Raw genomic sequence first — 17,912 nt, 5'->3', positions numbered from 1 at the left:
AACTCTTCAGCTGGCTAGCTCCGGAATAATTGATGTTTGCTCCGGGATCGACGTAAGCCAATAGTCACACGGATAGCAGATAGCAGCTGCGAGATCCAGGTGTAAATGTCCAGAGCTTGCGGTTGAAATCCGGGGATATGGAGAGAAAAATAGGTCCGGTATGTTCTGGTCTGAGTCGCGTTGTACAAAAATGGCGATAGATTTTCAAGCTAAAGGATAGCTGATGACCACAAACCGTGGTTAGCTGAATATTAACGTTAGCCAGTAAACTGGATAGCTTCGGGCTAGCTTCTGGCTAGCTTCTGGGTAGCTTCTGGTTAGCTTCTGGCTAGCTTCTGGTTAGCTTCTGGTTAGCTTCTGGCTAGCTTCTATTGTGGATTTCAGATTTGAGGTAAATAATATATTTTTTTAATTGGTGAGGCGGATCGCAGGAGAGTGTTTTAAGGTTGAGTTTTTGGAAAATAAAATAAATAAAATATATGCGAAGAAAGGTGTAAATATATATATATATATATATATATATATATATATATATACAGGACATGACAAGACGAGGACAAAGGACGTCTGACTGCTATGCCATCGTGAAAGTTGTTGAGTTGTGCCGTGTGGTGTTGCTTTATCTGCTTTTTGAAACCCGGTTTGCTATTCATTTGAGCAATATGAGATTGAACAGATTTCCATGCAATAATGGCTCTATATAATACTGTATGCTTTCTTGAATTTGTTCTGGATTTGGGGACTGTGAAAAGACCCCTGGTGGCATGTCTGGTTGTGTGTGTGTGGGTCAGAGCTGTGTGTAAATTGACTATGCAAACTATTTGGGATTATTCAACACATAAATATTTCTTATAAAAAGAAGAAGTGATGCAATCAGTCTCTCCTCAACTCTTAGCCAAGAGAGACTGGCATGCATAGCATTTATATGAGACCTCTGATTACAATGAAGAGCAAGACGTGACGCTCTGTTCTGGGCCAGCTGCAGCTTAACTAGATCTTTCCAGCACTTGACCACACAACTGGATAATAATCAAGATAAGACAAAAGTAGAGCCTGCAGGACTTTCTTTTTGGAGTGTGGTGTAATGCCAAGTAATTTAGTCTCCTCAGCTTGTTCAACAGCCCACCATTCATTACTAGATTCAGCTGAGGTTTACAACTTGACTTGTACCAAATGATTTGTACCAAATACAATGCTCTTAGTTTTAGAGATGTTCAGGACCAGTTTAATACTGACCACCAAAACAGACTGCAAGGGTTTCAGTGACTTAGCTGTGGTTGCTGATGCATATATGGTTGAATCATCAGCATACATGGACACATATGCTTTGTTTAATGCCAGTGGCAGGTCATTGGTGAAAATAGAAAAGAGTAGAGGGCCTAGAGAGCTGCCCTGCGGTACACCACACTTTACATGTTTGACATTAAAAAAGCTCCCATTAAAGAAAACCCTTTGAGTTATATTAGATAGATAGTGTCTAACCCTGATCTGTTTCTCCTGTCTTTGTGATTGCCTCCACCTCCAAGTGTTGCCCATCTTCCCCATTATCCCCTGTGTATTTATACCTGTGTTCTCTGTTTGTCTGTTGCCAGTTCATCTTGTTTGTCAACTCAACCAGTGTTTTTGTGTCTCAGCTCCTGCTTTTCCCAGTCTCTCTTTTTCTCGCCCTTCTGGTTTTGAGCGTTGTCTGTCCTGACTCTGAGCCTGTCTGCCTGACCACTCTGCCTGCCACTGACTCTGAGCCTGCCTGCCGACCTGTACCTTTGGCCCACCTCTGTATTATTGACTTCTGCCTGCCCTGACCATGAGCCTGCCTGCCGTCCAGTACTGTTGCCCTACCTCTGGTTTACTGACCCCTGCCTGCCCTGACCTGTCTATTGCCTTCCGCTGTTGGATTATTAAACCATTGTTAATTCGACGTTGTCTGCATCTGGGTCTTACCTTCATACCTGATAAGATAGCTCTGAATCCACGATATGGCAGAAGTTGAAAAGCCATAACTAATAAGTTTTTTCAACAACAGGTTATGGTTAATAATATCAAAGGTTGTACTGAAATCTAACAGTACAGCCCCCACAATCTTCTTCTTCTTAATTTCTTTCACCCAATCATAAGTAATTTGTGTCATTGCAGTACATGTTGAGTGCCCTTCTCGATAAGCATGCTGAAAGTCTATTGTTAATTTGTTTACAGAGAAATAGCGTTGTTTGGTCAAACACCATTTTTTCCAACAGCTGGCAATAAGCTGATACGTCTGCTGTTAGAACCAGTAAAGGCTGCTTTACCACTATAGGGGAGCGGAATTACTTTGGCTTCCCTCCAGGCCCGAGGTCAAAGACTTTCCTCTAGGCTCAGATTAAAGATATGACAGATAAGAGTGGCTATAGAGTCAGCTACCATCCTTAGTAGCTTTCCATCTAAGTTGTCAATGCCAGGAGGTTTGTCATTATTAATCGATAACAATATTTTTCCACCTCTCTCTCACTAACTTCCCAATGTTCAAACTTGCACTGCTTTTCTTTCTTTATTATTTTTTGTATGCATGACTATGATGGCTCACTATTCAAGTTTGCCCACTTTGCCAATGATGTAATCATTAAAATAATTGGCAACATCAAATGGTTTTGTGATTAAGTTGATTCGATTAGCATCTGATTAGATGAAAGATGTAGTTGAATTAGTCTTTCTGCCCATAATTTAATTTAAAGTACTCCAAAGTTTTTTTCCCATCATTCTTTATATCATTGATCTTGGCTTCATAATACAGTTTCTTCTTCTTTTTGTTGAGTTTAGTCACATCATTTCTCAATTTGCAGTAAGTCAGCCGGTCAGACGTGCAGCTAGACTTATTAGCCACTCCTTTTGCACCATCTCTTTCTATCATACAGATGTTAATTTCCTCATCAATCCATGTAGCCTTAACTGTTCTAACACTCAGTTTCTTAACAGGTGCATGTTTATAAATAATTGGAAGAAGCAATTTCATAAATTCATCAAGTGCAGCATCTGGATGCTCCTTATTAATTACATCAGACCAACAAATATTTTGAACATCATTTTATTTTATTTTATTTCACTTTTATTTAACCAGGTAGGCAAGTTGAGAAGTTCTCATTTACAACTGCGACCTGGCCAAGATAAAGCGTAGCAATTCGACACATACAACAACACAGAGTTACACATGGAATAAACAAAACATACAGTCAATAATACAGTAGAACAAAAGAAAACAAAATGTCTATATACAGTGAGTGCAAATTAGGTAAGTTAAGGAAATAAATAGGCCATGGTGGCAAAGTAATTACAATATAGCAATTAAACACTGGAATGTTAGATCGGCTGAAGATGAATGTGCAGGTAGAGAAACTGGGGTGCAAAGGAGCAAAATAAATAAATACCAGTATGGGGATGAGGTAGGTAGATAGATGGGCTGTTTACAGATGGGTTATGTACAGGTGCAGTGATCTGTAAGCTGCTCTGACAGCTGGTGCTTAAAGCTAGTGAGGGAGATGTGAGTCTCCAGCTTCAGAGATTTTTGCAATTCGTTCCAGTCATGGGCAGCAGAGAACTGGAAGGAAAGACGACCAAAGGAGGAATTGGGGAGACCAGTGAGATATACCTGCTGGAGTGCGTGCTACGAGTGGGTGCTGCTATGGTGACCAGTGAGCTGAGATAAGGCGGGGCTTTACCTAGCAGAGACTTGTAGATAACCTGTAGCCAGTGGATTTGGCGATGAGTATGAAGTGAGGGCCAACCAACGAGAGCGTACAGGTCGCAATGGTAGGTAGTGTATGGGGCTTTGGTGACAAAACAGATTGCACTGTGATAGACTGCATCCAGTTAGTTGAGTAGAGTTTTGGAGGCTATTTTATAGATGACATCACCCAAGTCGAGGATTGGTAGGATGGTCAGTTTTACGACGGTATGTTTGGCAGCATGAGTGAAGGATGCTTTGTTGCAATATAGGAAGCCAATTCTAGATTTAATTTGGGATTGAAGATGCTTAATGTAAGTCTGGAAGGAGAGTTTACAGTCTTACCAGACACCCAGGTATTTGTAGTTGTCCACGTAGTTGTCCACAACTCAGAGCCGTCCAGAGTAGTGATGCTGGACGGGCGAGCAGGTGCGGGTAGTGATCGATTGAATAGCATGCATTTAGTTTTACTTGCGTTTAAGAGCAGTTGGAGGCCACGGAAGGAGAGTTGTATGGCATTGAAGCTCGTCTTGAGGTTAGTTAACACAGTGTCCAAGGAGGGGCCTGAAGTATACAGAATGGTGTCGTCTGCGTAGAGGTGGATCAGAGAATCACCAGCAGCAAGAGCAACATCATTGATGTATACAGAAAAGAGAGTCGGCCTGAGAATTGAACCCTGTGGCACACCCATAGAGACTGTCAGAGGTCTGGACAACAGTCTCTCCGATTTGACACACTGAACTCTATCAGAGAAGTAGTTGGTAAACCAGGCGAGGCAATCATTTGAGAAACCAAGGCTGTCGAGTCTGCCAATAAGAATGTTGTGATTGACAGAGTTGAATGCCTTGGGCAGGTCGATGAATACGGCTGCACAGTAATGGCTTTTATCGATGGCTGTTATGATGTCGTTTAGAACCTTGAGCGTGGCTGAGGTGCACCCATGACCAGCTCTGAAACCAGATTGCATAGCGGAGAAGGTATGGTGGGATTCGAAATGGTCAGTAAACTGTTTGTTAACTTGGCTTTCGAAGACCTTAGAAAGACAGGGTAGAATAGATATAGGTCTGTAGCAGTTTGGGTCTAGAGTGTCACCCCCTTTGAAGAGGGGGATGACCGCGGCAGCTTTCCAACCTTTGGGAATCTCAGACGATACGAAAGAGAGGTTGAACAAGCTAGTAATAGGGGTTGAAACAATTTCGGCATATAATTTTAGAAAGAGAGGGTCTAGATTGTCTAGCCCTGCTGATTTGTAGGGGTCCAGATTTTGCAGCTCTTTCAGAACATCAGCTATCTGGATTTGGGTAAAGGAGAAATGGTGGGGGCTTTAGCGGGTTGCTGTGGAGGCTGCCGGGCAGTTGACTGGGGTAGGGGTAGCCAAGTGGAAAGCATGGCCAGCCGTAGAGAAATGCTTATTGAAATTCGAAATTATAGTGGATTTATCGTTGGTGACAGTGTTTCCTAGCCTCAGAGCAGTGGGCAGCTGGGAGGAGGTGCTCTTATTCTTCATGGACTTTACAGTGTCCCAGAACCTTTTTGAGTTAGTACTACTTTTCTGTTTGAAAAAGCTTGCCTTAGCTTTCCTAACTGCCTGTGTATGTTTTGTTCCTAACTTCCCTGAAAAGTGACATATCACGGGGGCTATTCGATGCTAATGCAGAACACCACAGGATGTTTTTGTGCTGGTCAAGGGCAGACAGGTCTGGAGTGAACCAAGGACTATATCTATTCCTAGTTCTACATTTTAAAGAATAGCCAGGCATCATCTACTGACGGGATGAGGTCAATGTCATTTCAGGATGCCCCGCCCAGGTCGATTAGAAAGGCCTGCTCGCAGAAGTGTTTCAGGGAGAGTTTGACAGTGATGAGGGGTGATCGTTTGGTCGCAGACCCATTACGGATGCAGCCAATGAGGCAGTGATCACTGAGATCTTGATTGGAAACAGCAGAGGTGTATTTGGAGGGCGAATTAGTTAGGATGACATCTATGAGGGTGCCCGTGTTTACTGATTTGGGGTTGTACCTGGTAGGTTCATTGATAATTTGTGTGAGATTGAGGGCATCAAGCTTAGTTTATAGGATGGCCGGGGTGTTAAGCATGTCCCAGTTTAGGTCGTCTAGTAGCACGAGCTCAGAAGATGGGGGGCAATCAATTCACATATGGTATTGAGGGCACAGCTGGGGGCAGAGGGAGGTCTATAGCAAATAGCAACAGTGAGAGACTTGTTTCTGGAAAGGTGAATTTTTAGAAGTAGAAGCTCAAATTGTTTGGGTACAGACTTAGATAGTAATACAGAACTCTGCAGGCTATATTTGCAGTAGATTGCAACACCGCCCCCTTTGGCAGTTCTATCTTGGCAGAAAACATTATAGTTAGGAATGGAAATTTCAAGGTTTTTGGTGGTTTTCCTAAGCCAGGATTCAGACACGGCTAAGACATCTGGGTTGGCAGAGTGTGCTAAAGCAGTGAGTAAAACAAACTTAGGGAGTAGGCTTCTAATGTTACATTGCATGAAACCAAGGCTTTTACGTTTACAGAAGTCAACAAATGAGAGCACCTGTGAGGTGGGAGAGGAGCTAGGCATTGCAGGACCTGGATTAACCTCCACATCACCAGAGGAACAGAGGAGAAGTAGGATAAGGGTACGGCTAAAGACTATACGAACTGGCCGTCTAACACATTTACATTACATTTAAGTCATTTAGCAGACGCTCTTATCCAGAGCGACTTACAAATTGGTGCATTCACCTTATGACATCCAGTGGAACAGCCACTTTACAATAGTGCATCTAAATATTTTAAGGGGGGGGGGGGTGAGAAGGATTACTTTATCCTATCCTAGGTATTCCTTAAAGAGGTGGGGTTTCAGGTGTCTCCGGAAGGTGGTGATTGACTCCGCTGTCCTGGCGTCGTGAGGGAGTTTGTTCCACCATTGGGGGGCCAGAGCAGCGAACAGTTTTGACTGGGCTGAGCGGGAACTGTACTTCCTCAGTGGTAGGGAGGCGAGCAGGCCAGAGGTGGATGAACGCAGTGCCCTTGTTTGGGTGTAGGGCCTGATCAGAGCCTGGAGGTACTGAGGTGCCGTTCCCCTCACAGCTCCGTAGGCAAGCACCATGGTCTTGTAGCGGATGCGAGCTTCAACTGGAAGTCAGTGGAGAGAGCGGAGGAGCGGGGTGACGTGAGAGAACTTGGGAAGGTTGAACACCAGACGGGCTGCGGCGTTCTGGATGAGTTGTAGGGGTTTAATGGCACAGGCAGGGAGCCCAGCCAACAGCGAGTTGCAGTAATCCAGACGGGAGATGACAAGTGCCTGGATTAGGACCTGCGCCGCTTCCTGTGTGAGGCAGGGTCGTACTCTGCGGATGTTGTAGAGCATGAACCTACAGGAACGGGCCACCGCCTTGATGTTAGTTGAGAACGACAGGGTGTTGTCCAGGATCACGCCAAGGTTCTTAGCGCTCTGGGAGGAGGACACAATGGAGTTGTCAACCGTGATGGCGAGATCAAGTCCTTCCCCGGGAGGAAGAGCAGCTCCGTCTTGCCGAGGTTCAGCTTGAGGTGGTGATCCGTCATCCACACTGATATGTCTGCCAGACATGCAGAGATGCGATTCGCCACCTGGTCATCAGAAGGGGGAAAGGAGAAGATTAATTGTGTGTCGTCTGCATAGCAATGATAGGAGAGACCATGTGAGGTTATGACAGAGCCAAGTGACTTGGTGTATAGCGAGAATAGGAGAGGGCCTAGAACAGAGCCCTGGGGGACACCAGTGGTGAGAGCGCGTGGTGAGGAGACAGATTCTCGCCACGCCACCTGGTAGGAGCGACCTGTCAGGTAGGACGCAATCCAAGCGTGGGCAACTCGGAGAGGGTGGAGAGGAGGATCTGATGGTTCACAGTATCGAAGGCAGTCGATAGGTCTAGAAGGATGAGAGCAGAGGAGAGAGAGTTAGCTTTAGCAGTGCGGAGCGCCTCCGTGATACAGAGAAGAGCAGTCTCAGTTGAATGACTAGTCTTGAAACCTGACTGATTTGGATCAAGAAGGTCATTCTAAGAGAGATAGTGGGAGAGCTGGCCAAGGACGGCACGTTCAAGAGTTTTGGAGAGAAAAGAAAGAAGGGATACTGGTCTGTAGTTGTTGACATCGGAGGGATCGAGTGTAGGTTTTTTCAGAAGGGGTGCAACTCTCGCTCTCTTGAAGACGGAAGGGACGTAGCCAGCGGTCAGGGATGAGTTGATGAGATGAGTTGATGAGCGAGGTGAGGTAAGGGAGAAGGTCATCCGGAGAAGAGAGGTCTGGAGAAGAGAGGAGGGGATAGGGTCAAGCGGGCAAGCGGGCAGGTTGTTGGGCGGCCGGCCGTCACAAGACGCGAGATTTCATCTGGAGAGAGAGGGGAGAAAGAGGTCAGAGCACAGGGTAGGGCAGTGTGAGCAGAACCAGCGGTGTCGTTTGACTTAGCACGAGGATCGGATGTCGTCAACCTTCTTTTCAAAATGGTTGACGAAGTCATCTGCAGAGAGGGAGGAGGGGGGGGGATTCAGGAGGGAGGAGAAGGTGGCAAAGAGCTTCCTAGGGTTAGAGGCAGATGCTTGGAATTTAGAGTGGTAGAAAGTGGCTTTAGCAGCAGAGACAGAGGAGGAAAATGTAGAGAGGAGGGAGTGAAAGGATGCCAGGTCCGCAGGGAGGCGAGTTTTCCTCCATTTCCGCTCGGCTGCCCGGAGCCCTGTTCTGTGAGCTCGCAATGAGTCGTCAAGCCACGGAGCGGGAGGGGAGGACCGAGCCGGCCTGGAGGATAGGGGACATAGAGAGTCAAAGGATGCAGAAAGGGAGGAGAGGAGGGTTGAGGAGGCAGAATCAGGAGATAGGTTGGAGAAGGTTAGAGCAGAGGGAAGAGATGATAGGATGGAAGAGGAGAGAGTAGCGGGGAGAGAGAGCGAAGGTTGGGACGGCGCGATACCATCCGAGTAGGGGCAGTGTGGGAAGTGTTGGATGAGAGCGAGAGGGAAAAGGATACAAGGTAGTGGTCGGAGACTTGGAGGGAGTTGCAATGAGGTTAGTGGAAGAACAGCATCTAGTAAAGATGAGGTCGAGCGTATTGCCTGCCTTGTGAGTAGGGGGGAAGGTGAGAGGGTGAGGTCAAAAGAGGAGAGCAGTGGAAAGAAGGAGGCAGAGAGGAATGAGTCAAAGGTAGACGTGGGGAGGTTAAAGTCGCCCAGAACTGTGAGAGGTGAGCCGTCCTCAGGAAAGGAGCTTATCAAGGCATCAAGCTCATTGATGAACTCTCCGAGGGAACCTGGAGGGCGATAAATGATAAGGATGTTAAGCTTGAAAGGGCTGGTAACTGTGATAGCATGGAATTCAAAGGAGGCGATAGACAGATGGGTAAGGGGAGAAAGAGAGAATGACCACTTGGGAGAGATGAGGATCCCGGTGCCACCACCCCGCTGACCAGAAGCTCTCGGGGTGTGTGAGAACACGTGGGCGGTGGAAGAGAGAGCAGTAGGAGTAGCAGTGTTATCTGTGGTGATCCATGTTTCCGTCAGTGCCAAGAAGTCGAGGGACTGGAGGGAGGCATAGGCTGAGATGAACTCTGCCTTGTTGGCCGCAGATCGGCAGTTCCAGAGGCTACCGGAGACCTGGAACTCCACGTGGGTCGTGCGCGCTGGGACCACCAGATTAGGGTGGCCGCGGCCACGCGGTGTGGAGCGTTTGTATGGTCTGTGCAGAGAGGAGAGAACAGGGATAGACAGACACATAGTTGACAGGCTACAGAAGAGGCTACGCTAATGCAAGGAGATTGGAATGACAAGTGGACTACACGTCTCGAATGTTCAGAAAGTTAAGCTTACGTAGCAAGAATCTTATTGACTAAAATGATTAAAATGATACAGTACTGCTGAAGTAGGCTAGCTGGCAGTGGCTGCGTTGTTGACTTTGTAGGCTAGCTGGCAGTGGCTGCGTTGTTGATACTACACTAATCAAGTTCAGAACAGAGAGTAAAAGGAGCAGGTTTCTGGGCACGATAGCATAGATTCAAGGCATAGTGTACAGACAAAGGTAAGGTAGGATGTGAGTACATTGGAGGTAAACCTAGGCATTGAGTAATGAAGAGAGAGATATAGTCTCTAGAGATGTTTAAACCAGGTGATGTCATCGCATATGTAGGAGGTGGAACAACATGGTAGGTTAAGGAATATTGAGCTGGGCTAGAGGCTCTACAGTGAAATAAGACAGTAATCACTAACCAGGACAGTAATGGACAAGGCATATTGATACTAGAGAGAGGCATGCGTAGCCAAGTGAACATATGGGTCCAGTGAGTGGTTGGGCTGGCTGGGGACACAGCGATTCAGACAGTTAGAAAGCCGATGCTAACCAGCTAACAGTTAGTAGGCCAGGGCTAAACAAGCTAGCAGCTAGTAGACCGGGGCAAGCTAGCAGTTAGCAGGCCGGGTTAGCAAGCAGGCAGTTAGCATGGGCTAGCAGTTACAGACCGGGCAGGTAAGCTAGCAGTCAGCAGGCCGGGGCCGGCAGCTAGCAGTTAGTAGACCGGGGCAAGCTAGCAGTTAGCAGGCCGGGTTAGCAAGCAGTTAGCAGGGGCTAGCAGTTAGCAGACCGGGTTAGCAAGCAAGCAGTTAGCAAGGGCTAGCAGTTAGCAGACCGGGCAGGCAAGCTAGCAGTTAGCAGACCGGGCCCGGCAAGCTAGCAGTTAGCAGACCGGGCCCGGCAAGCTAGCAGTTAGCAGACCGGGTTAGCAAGAAAGCAGATAGCAGGGGCTAGAGAGTTAGCCTTTGAGGGACGTCGCGATGGGGGTAAGTCTGCTTATGCCTCTTCGTGCGGTGACGTCCATAGACCAGTCGTGGAATTAGTAGGGTTCCAAGTAGCTCTAGGTAGCTAGCAGGCCTCGTTTGGTTAGCATAATGGGCCTTCAGCGGGCGTCGCGCCTGATGGGCCTGTTGGAGTCCTCGGGCAGATTATGTCGGTATTCCAGTCATAGGGGATCTGCAGGGTTCCATGCCCATCATCCATATAAATCACATCTAAATCTTTTGTATGAACTCTTATACACTATTTTAGGCCCAGTTTTTGGAACTTTGGTTTTCCATTATATTGTGATCACTGCATCCAATGGGTATGGACACGGCTTTAGAACAAAAGTTCTACAGTATTAGTAAAAATGACATCAATACATGTGGATGATCTTATTTCTGTAGTGTTTGTAAACACCCTGGTAGATTGATTAATAACCTGAACCAGATTACAGGCACTGGTTACAGTGAGAAGCTTCCTCTGGAGTAGACAGCTTGATGAAAACCAGTCAATATTCAGGTCACCAAGAAAGTAGACCTCTCTGTTTACATCACATACATCAAGTAGTGATGCACCGATATTACATTTTTGGCCGATACCAATATCCAATAATTTTCTTGACAAAAAAACTATACCGATGCCGATAACTGATATTTAAAAAAAATGCAGCCTTTTAAGCATTCTAGTACAGTTAAATAGTTAACACACACGCATGGACACAGTGCTAAGGCACTGCATTTCAGTGCAGAGGTGTCACTACAGTCCCTGGTTCGAATCCAGGCTGTATCACATCCGGCCGTGATTGGGAGTCCCATAGAGCGGCGCACAATTGGCCCAGCATCGTCTGGGTTTGGCCGGGGTAGACCGTCAATGTAAATAAGAATTTGTTTGTAACTGAATTGCCTAGTTAAATAAAGGTTACACACACACATACCCCACTGACCCAAAAATGATTTTGTTGGCATTTACGCATGTCCCCATTACCAGTAAAACATAATCAAAATCTATTTCTTTCACTTACTTGCTGTACTGTTTAGTTGTGCATTTGTTCAGTCATTTCATTCTCAACCAAGATTTCATCATACATGTCAAGCAGTGAAGTTTCAGCTCTGTCTGTCTGTGGTCTCTCTTCCTCAGTGTGCACTGTCACTGTGTCCGTTTCCATCTTGTCCTGCTGTGTCTGTAACATTTCACTTTAACCCTGTTTATTGTCTGCATCAAAGTAGTGGTCCTTGTACCTAGCATCGAGCATGGGGCAGCAGCGTAGCCTAGTGGTTAGAGCATTGGCCTAGTTGCAAGTTCAAATCCCCGAGCTGACAAGGTACAAAATCTGTCGTTCTGCCCCTGAACAGGCAGTTAACCCACTGTTCCTAGGCTGTCATTGAAAATAAGAATTTGTTCTTAACTGACTTGCCTAGTAAAATAAAGGTTAAAAAAAATAAAAAATGGTAGTGACACAGTAAAGAGAGAATGCCACCGAATCGCTTGTTCACAGCCTGTGTCGGCAGTTTTGTTGAGCAGGCATTTCAATGCCATGACAGAAGGTATCACATCTGTTGCAGGTGCAGTTGATGAGCTTATTTCTCAAGTCAGTTGTTCAAATTGAGCTAGCTAGTATGTTCATGTTTTCAAGTTTCAAACATGTTCTCAAATGCCATTGAAATGGCAGTAGCAGTGTGACAACCAAGCATATTCTTGAGAATGCACTACGACTTTCCTCAGTAATAAATCCTTGATACCCACTGTGCTGTCAGACTCAACATGCTTATGGGGCCGATATTGCTGGTCCAAATGTCAGTCGTGAAGCTAATAGCGGTGACGCTATTACTGTATAACTCTGGTATGGCAACATCTGAAAAATAGGGCACGTGTTAGTGTGTGCTCGACTTGTTGACTACTCGATCCACACAGCACACATTGTGGACTAGTTTAAGAATGCTGTGTTGCACATGTAGTGCAACATTTTACGTGGTTTACATCATGTACCTACGTTATATAGGTCTGCACATCAGCTTTGACATCCGTTTTGCACATCAGCGTTAAACTAGACATCGGGCCGATACCGATGTTGGCATTTGTAGCTAATATCGAATACCGATTCCGAATATGTTCACCGATATATTGTGCATCCCTACTATCAAGCATTTCACAAATATTATTTAGATACTGCCTGTTAGCACTTGGTGGCCTATAGCAACACCCCAAAAAGAAAGGCTTTAGATATGATTAGTGAACCTGCAACCACATGTCACGATCGCTGTCGTCGTGGAAATGACAGGACCAAGGTGCAGCATGGTGAGCGTACATTTATTTTATTAATAAATGTCGCCAACAAAACAAAGGAAGGAACAAGGAAATGGCCTTGAAGCTTACTTAGGCTATAATGCCACTAACAAAGACAACTACCCACAAATACAAATGGGAAAATGGCTGCCTAAGTGTAAGGGAGGGATCGGTGACAATAAACAGAGAGGTTCAACAGGCTAGTAATAGGGGTTGCAACAATTTCGGCAGATCATTTTTAGAAAGAGAGGGTCCAGATTGTCTAGCCCGGCTGATTTGTAGGGGTCCAGGTTTTGCAGCTCTTTCAGAACATCAGCTATTTGGATTTGGGTGAAGGAGAAGTGGGGGAGGTTTGGGGGAGTTGCTGTGGGGAGCGCAGTACTGTTGACCAGGGTAGGGGTAGCCAGGTGGAAAGCATGGCCAGCTGTAGAAAAATGTTTATTGAAATTCTCAATTATAGGGGATGTATCGGTAGTGACAGTGTTTCCGAGCCTCAGTGCAGTGGACAGCTGGGAGGAGGTGCTCTTATTCTCTATAGACTTTACAGTGTCCCAGAACTTTTTTGAGTTTGTACTACAGGATACAAATTTCTGTTTGAAAAAGCTAGCCTTAGCTTTCCTAACTGCCTGTGTATATTTGTTCCTAACTTCACTGAAAAGTTGCATATCAAAGGGGCTATTCGATGCTAATGCAGAACGCCACAGGATGTTTTTGTGCTGGTCTGGAGTGAACCACGGGCTATATCTATTCCTGGTTCAATTTTTTTTGAATGGAGCATGCTAATTTAGGATGGTGAGGAAGGCACTTTTAATGAATAACCAGGCATCCTCTATTGACGGGATGAGTTCAATGTCATTCTAGGTCGATTAGAAAGGCCTGTTCGCTGAAGTGTTTTAGGGAGCGTTTGACAGTGATGAGGGGTGGTCGTTTGACCGCAGACCCATTACGGATGCAGGCAATGAGGCAGTGGTCGCTGAGATCTTGGTTGAAAACAGCAGAGGCGTATTTGGAGGGTGAGTTAGTTAGAATGATATCTATGAGGGTGCCCGTGTTTACTGATTTGGGGTTGTACCTGGTAGGTTCATTGATAATTTGTGTGAGATTGAGGGCATCAGGCTTAGATTGTAGGATGGCTGGGGTGTTAAGCATGTCCCAGTTTAGGTCACCTAGCAGCACGAGCTCAGAAGATAGATGGGGGGCAATCAATTCACATATGGTGTCCAGGGCACAGCTGGGGGCACAGGGTGGTCTATAAGCAAGCGGCAATGCTGAGAGACTTGTTTCTGGAAAGGTGAATTTTTAGAAGTAGAACCTCAAATTGTTTTGGTACAGACCTGGATAGTAAGACAGAACTCTGCAGGCTATCTCTGCAATAGATTGCAACGCCGCCCCCTTTGGCAGTTCTATCTTGGCGGAAAATGTTATAGTTAGGGATGGACATTTCAGGGGTTTTGTTGGTTTTCCTAAGCCAGGATGCAGACACGGCTAAGACATCCGGGTTGGCAGAATGTGCTAAAGTAGTGAATAAAGCAAACTTTGGGAGTACCAAGGCTTTTACGGTTACAGAAGTCAACAAATGAGAGCACCTGTGGAGTATGTGCAGCGTCATACCCAAGATGACTCAAGGTTGTAATCGCTGACAAAGGTGTTTCAATAAAGTACTAAGTACTTTGGGCTTGAATACTTATGTAAATGTGAAATTTAAGTTTTGTATGTTTAATAAATGTGCAAACATTTCTAAAAACCTGTTTTTGCTTCATCATTATGGGATATTGTGTGTCGATTGATGAGGGGGAAATTATATAATCTATTTTAGAATAAGGCTGTAACGTTACAAAATGTTGAAAAAGTCAAGGGGTCTGAATACTTTCCGATGGCACTGCATATTAATAAGGGGTATTTTCAGGCCTTTCATGGGTAAGTTATCAGAGATAGACATACTATGGAAAACAACAAACAGAGTAAGAGAAGAAAATATACATTCAGCAGTCCATTAATCAATTGGTGTGTGTGTGCTGCTCGGTTGAAGCTATGAATCCATAGGCTTGGCTTTCTCATCTCTTCCAGACTTCTGGGAGGGAGGGTGGACAATGAGCCTGTCATAGCGGATATAAGCAATGACCCCACGCGCTTTGGCAGCTTTCATGGCTGGGATAAGTTCTTTCCTTTTCTGGCGCACAGCTTTAGGATAGTCCTTGTTGAGGAAGATATACATTCCTCTCAAGTTCTTGGCTCTTTCCAGAACAGCTACCTTGTCCTTGAACCTCAGGAACTTGACCACTATCGGCCTGGGCCTGTCACCTGGACCGGTGATGGGTTTTCCAGTCATGTGGGCACGCTCCACCTCAATCTTCCTGGGGGCTGTCTTCAATTTCTCAGAGATCATCTTTGTCCTCAGACTCTGTCCAGGCCTCATGTGGAGATTCTGTAATTCTGTCCACAACCATCTTGTTCCACCTAGATTGTCCGTCAAGATTGTCTGATTTATCCATCATTGTTATCATGGATACATACACAGAACTGATGTCCTCACTCAATGACTTACAGATTGCTGTCATCTTGCCGTTCTCCTGTTTCAACTCATCGAGCTGACCCTGGGAGAACTGCAAACTGTTCTTCAGCCCCTGGACCTCTGTGGTCAGGTCATCCATTCTTTTATTAGTTGAATCACCCAGTATTTGGACAAAACACTTGAAGCTATTTTCTTATAACAACTATTTTTGTTTGTTTAAAGGATCCTTCACCTGTGATAGAGAGACACCACTGTCCTCAACAGTACTCCCGCTGGCTTTGGTCTTTGTCATGGTACTGTAGCTAGCGATGTACATTACGCTGTTACTCCTCGCAGTTCCAGACAGGGCAGGTCACAGTGAAGATTGAAAACAACAAACAGCATGGATCCAGACAGCCACAAACCCGGGACAATCAGCTGTCCCAGCCACAATGGCTAACCACATCGTGGGCTACGTTCAAGTCCTCAAGAAACCCTGCTAGCTTGATAGGCAGCTAGCTAGCAGCTAGGCTAGCTGATACACCAAATAGCTTCTCATACCCGGCCTTGGTCTGCAGGATCACTGACACTGGACACAGACTAGCAGGCATAGTAACTGATGCCAACTGCGTGGCAGGATCCAAACTAAAAAGTTAGCTAGCTACTAAGAAACTTTCCAATACACTTTCAAAACAACAACCCCCCTTGTTCCGCGTGAAATCAGGAATTTAAAAAAATCTATTTCAGGACTGATCTGAGTTCACATCATATAACGAAGACAAATGTTGACCTCGGCTGCCTTGAGCAACATTGACAAATACCAGGCAAATAGCCCAAGTAGAAATATGACATAACTAAATGTTGATATCTTTATTTTCCTCAGCAGGAGCTGTTTCTGAAAACCCACATAGAAATCCTTGGAATTTCCTTTGAATTCCCACAGGGATGTCTGCTGCAGCTATACATTACAACCCCCTACACACACACACACACACACACACACACACACACACACACACACACACACACACACACACACACACACACACACACACACACACACACACACACACACACACACACACACACACACACACACACACACATTCACACACACTCATCCAGTGTCTGGGTAGGCAGCTGTCATGCGGTTTGGCAATACTCTATTAGCATATGAAAACATAAACATAGCAGATCAATGCAAGATTTTGTTAACTAGGACACAATAGTTTAAGAGCTTACAGGCATTCCTACTGTACAGAAATACTGGCAGTGGAGGAGAAAGAGATGGTGTGGAAAGGCGGTTGAGGGAAATTATATAGGAAAAAAAAGAGAGAGGAGGGAAAGAGCAGAGGGAGAGCAGCTCATTCTAATCAAGTTGGAAGTTTTCTTAATTACACATATGGCTCTGAACTGTGTACGCGCAAGTGTAAAGCTAGTGTGTGTGTGTGTGTGTGTGTGTGTGTGTGTGTGTGTGTGTGTGTGTGTGTGTGTGTGTGTGTGTGTGTGTGTGTGTGTGTGTGTGTGTGTGTGTGTGTGTGTGTGTGTGTGTGTGTGTGTGTGTGTGTGTGTGTGTGACAGAGAGGGTTACAGAGGGAGTGTTTCAGTTTCAAAAGTGAGAAGTGTTAGAAAGTGTGGAGTAGAGAGGATATGACAGAATAAACAGAGAGAGGGGAGAGAGCAGTGGTGGAAAAAGTACCCAATTGTCATACTTGAGTGAAAGTAAAGATACCTTCATAGAAAATTACTCACGTCAAAGTGAAAGTCCCCCAGTAAAATACTACTTGAGTAAAAGTCTAAAAGTATTTGGTTTTAAATATACTTAAGTATCAAACGTAAATGTAATTGCAAAAATATACTTAGGTATCAAAAGTAAAAGTATAAATCATTTCAAATTGCTTATATTAAGCAAACCAGACGGCTCCATTTTTCTTGTTTTTTTTTGTGTGGATAGCCAGGGTCACACTACAACATGCAGACATAATTTATAAGCGAAGCATTTATGTTTAGTGACTCTGCCAGATCAGAGGCAGTAGGGATGACCAGGGATGTTCTCTTGATAAGTACGTTTTTAAGTACCATTTTCTTGTTCTGTCAAAAATATAAATAGTAAAGTACAGGTACCCCAAAAAACTACTTAAGTAGTACTTAAAATGTTTGCCTAAAATGACATACCCAAATCTAACTTCCTGTTGCTCAGGACCTGAAGCAAGGATTTTCATATTCCTGATACCATTTGAAAGGAAATTTGTAAGATGGCGCCGGAAAAGAAGGCAGACGTTTTACGTGTCCCCATTCGATTCTGTCTTTTTGTTCATTTATTTGTGTTGTTTGTAACTTATTTTTTAAAACTTATTTGAACATAATGTTGAAGCTACCGTCTCTTATGACCGGAAATAACTTCTAGGACTGTGATTACTCACCACGGACTAGCATAATACTTTTTTCCTTTCATGACTCTGACGAGCCCGACGTGGAGGATATACAGCTTCTTCGGGAACAGGCTCCGATCCCTGTGATCTGCATGAAAAGAAGGCGGAAAAGATTAAACTACCAACGGGACATTTAAAAACTGTAACATCTTATACTTCACAGAGTCGTGGCTGAACAACGACAATATCAACATACAACTGGCT

General features: G+C 45.1%; 1 protein-coding gene across 1 annotated transcript in view; it reads right to left on the bottom strand.

Annotated features, from left to right (window-relative positions):
- The window catches only part of LOC127931883 (uncharacterized), a 33,716-nt gene extending 18,515 nt beyond the window's left edge, over positions 1-15,201 (bottom strand). Inside the window, exon 1 of the mRNA XM_052526026.1 lies at positions 15,087-15,201. Coding sequence (XP_052381986.1) covers positions 15,087-15,201 — 115 coding nt within the window. The remainder of the gene's footprint in view (positions 1-15,086) is intronic.
- Positions 15,202-17,912: the final 2,711 nt, after the last annotated feature.

Source organism: Oncorhynchus keta, chromosome 9, assembly GCF_023373465.1.
Source record: "Oncorhynchus keta strain PuntledgeMale-10-30-2019 chromosome 9, Oket_V2, whole genome shotgun sequence".
NCBI classification, from domain to species: Eukaryota; Metazoa; Chordata; class Actinopteri; order Salmoniformes; family Salmonidae; genus Oncorhynchus; species Oncorhynchus keta.
The sequence above is the reverse complement of the archived record's forward strand: the minus strand, read 5'-3'. Positions and strand labels throughout refer to the sequence as shown.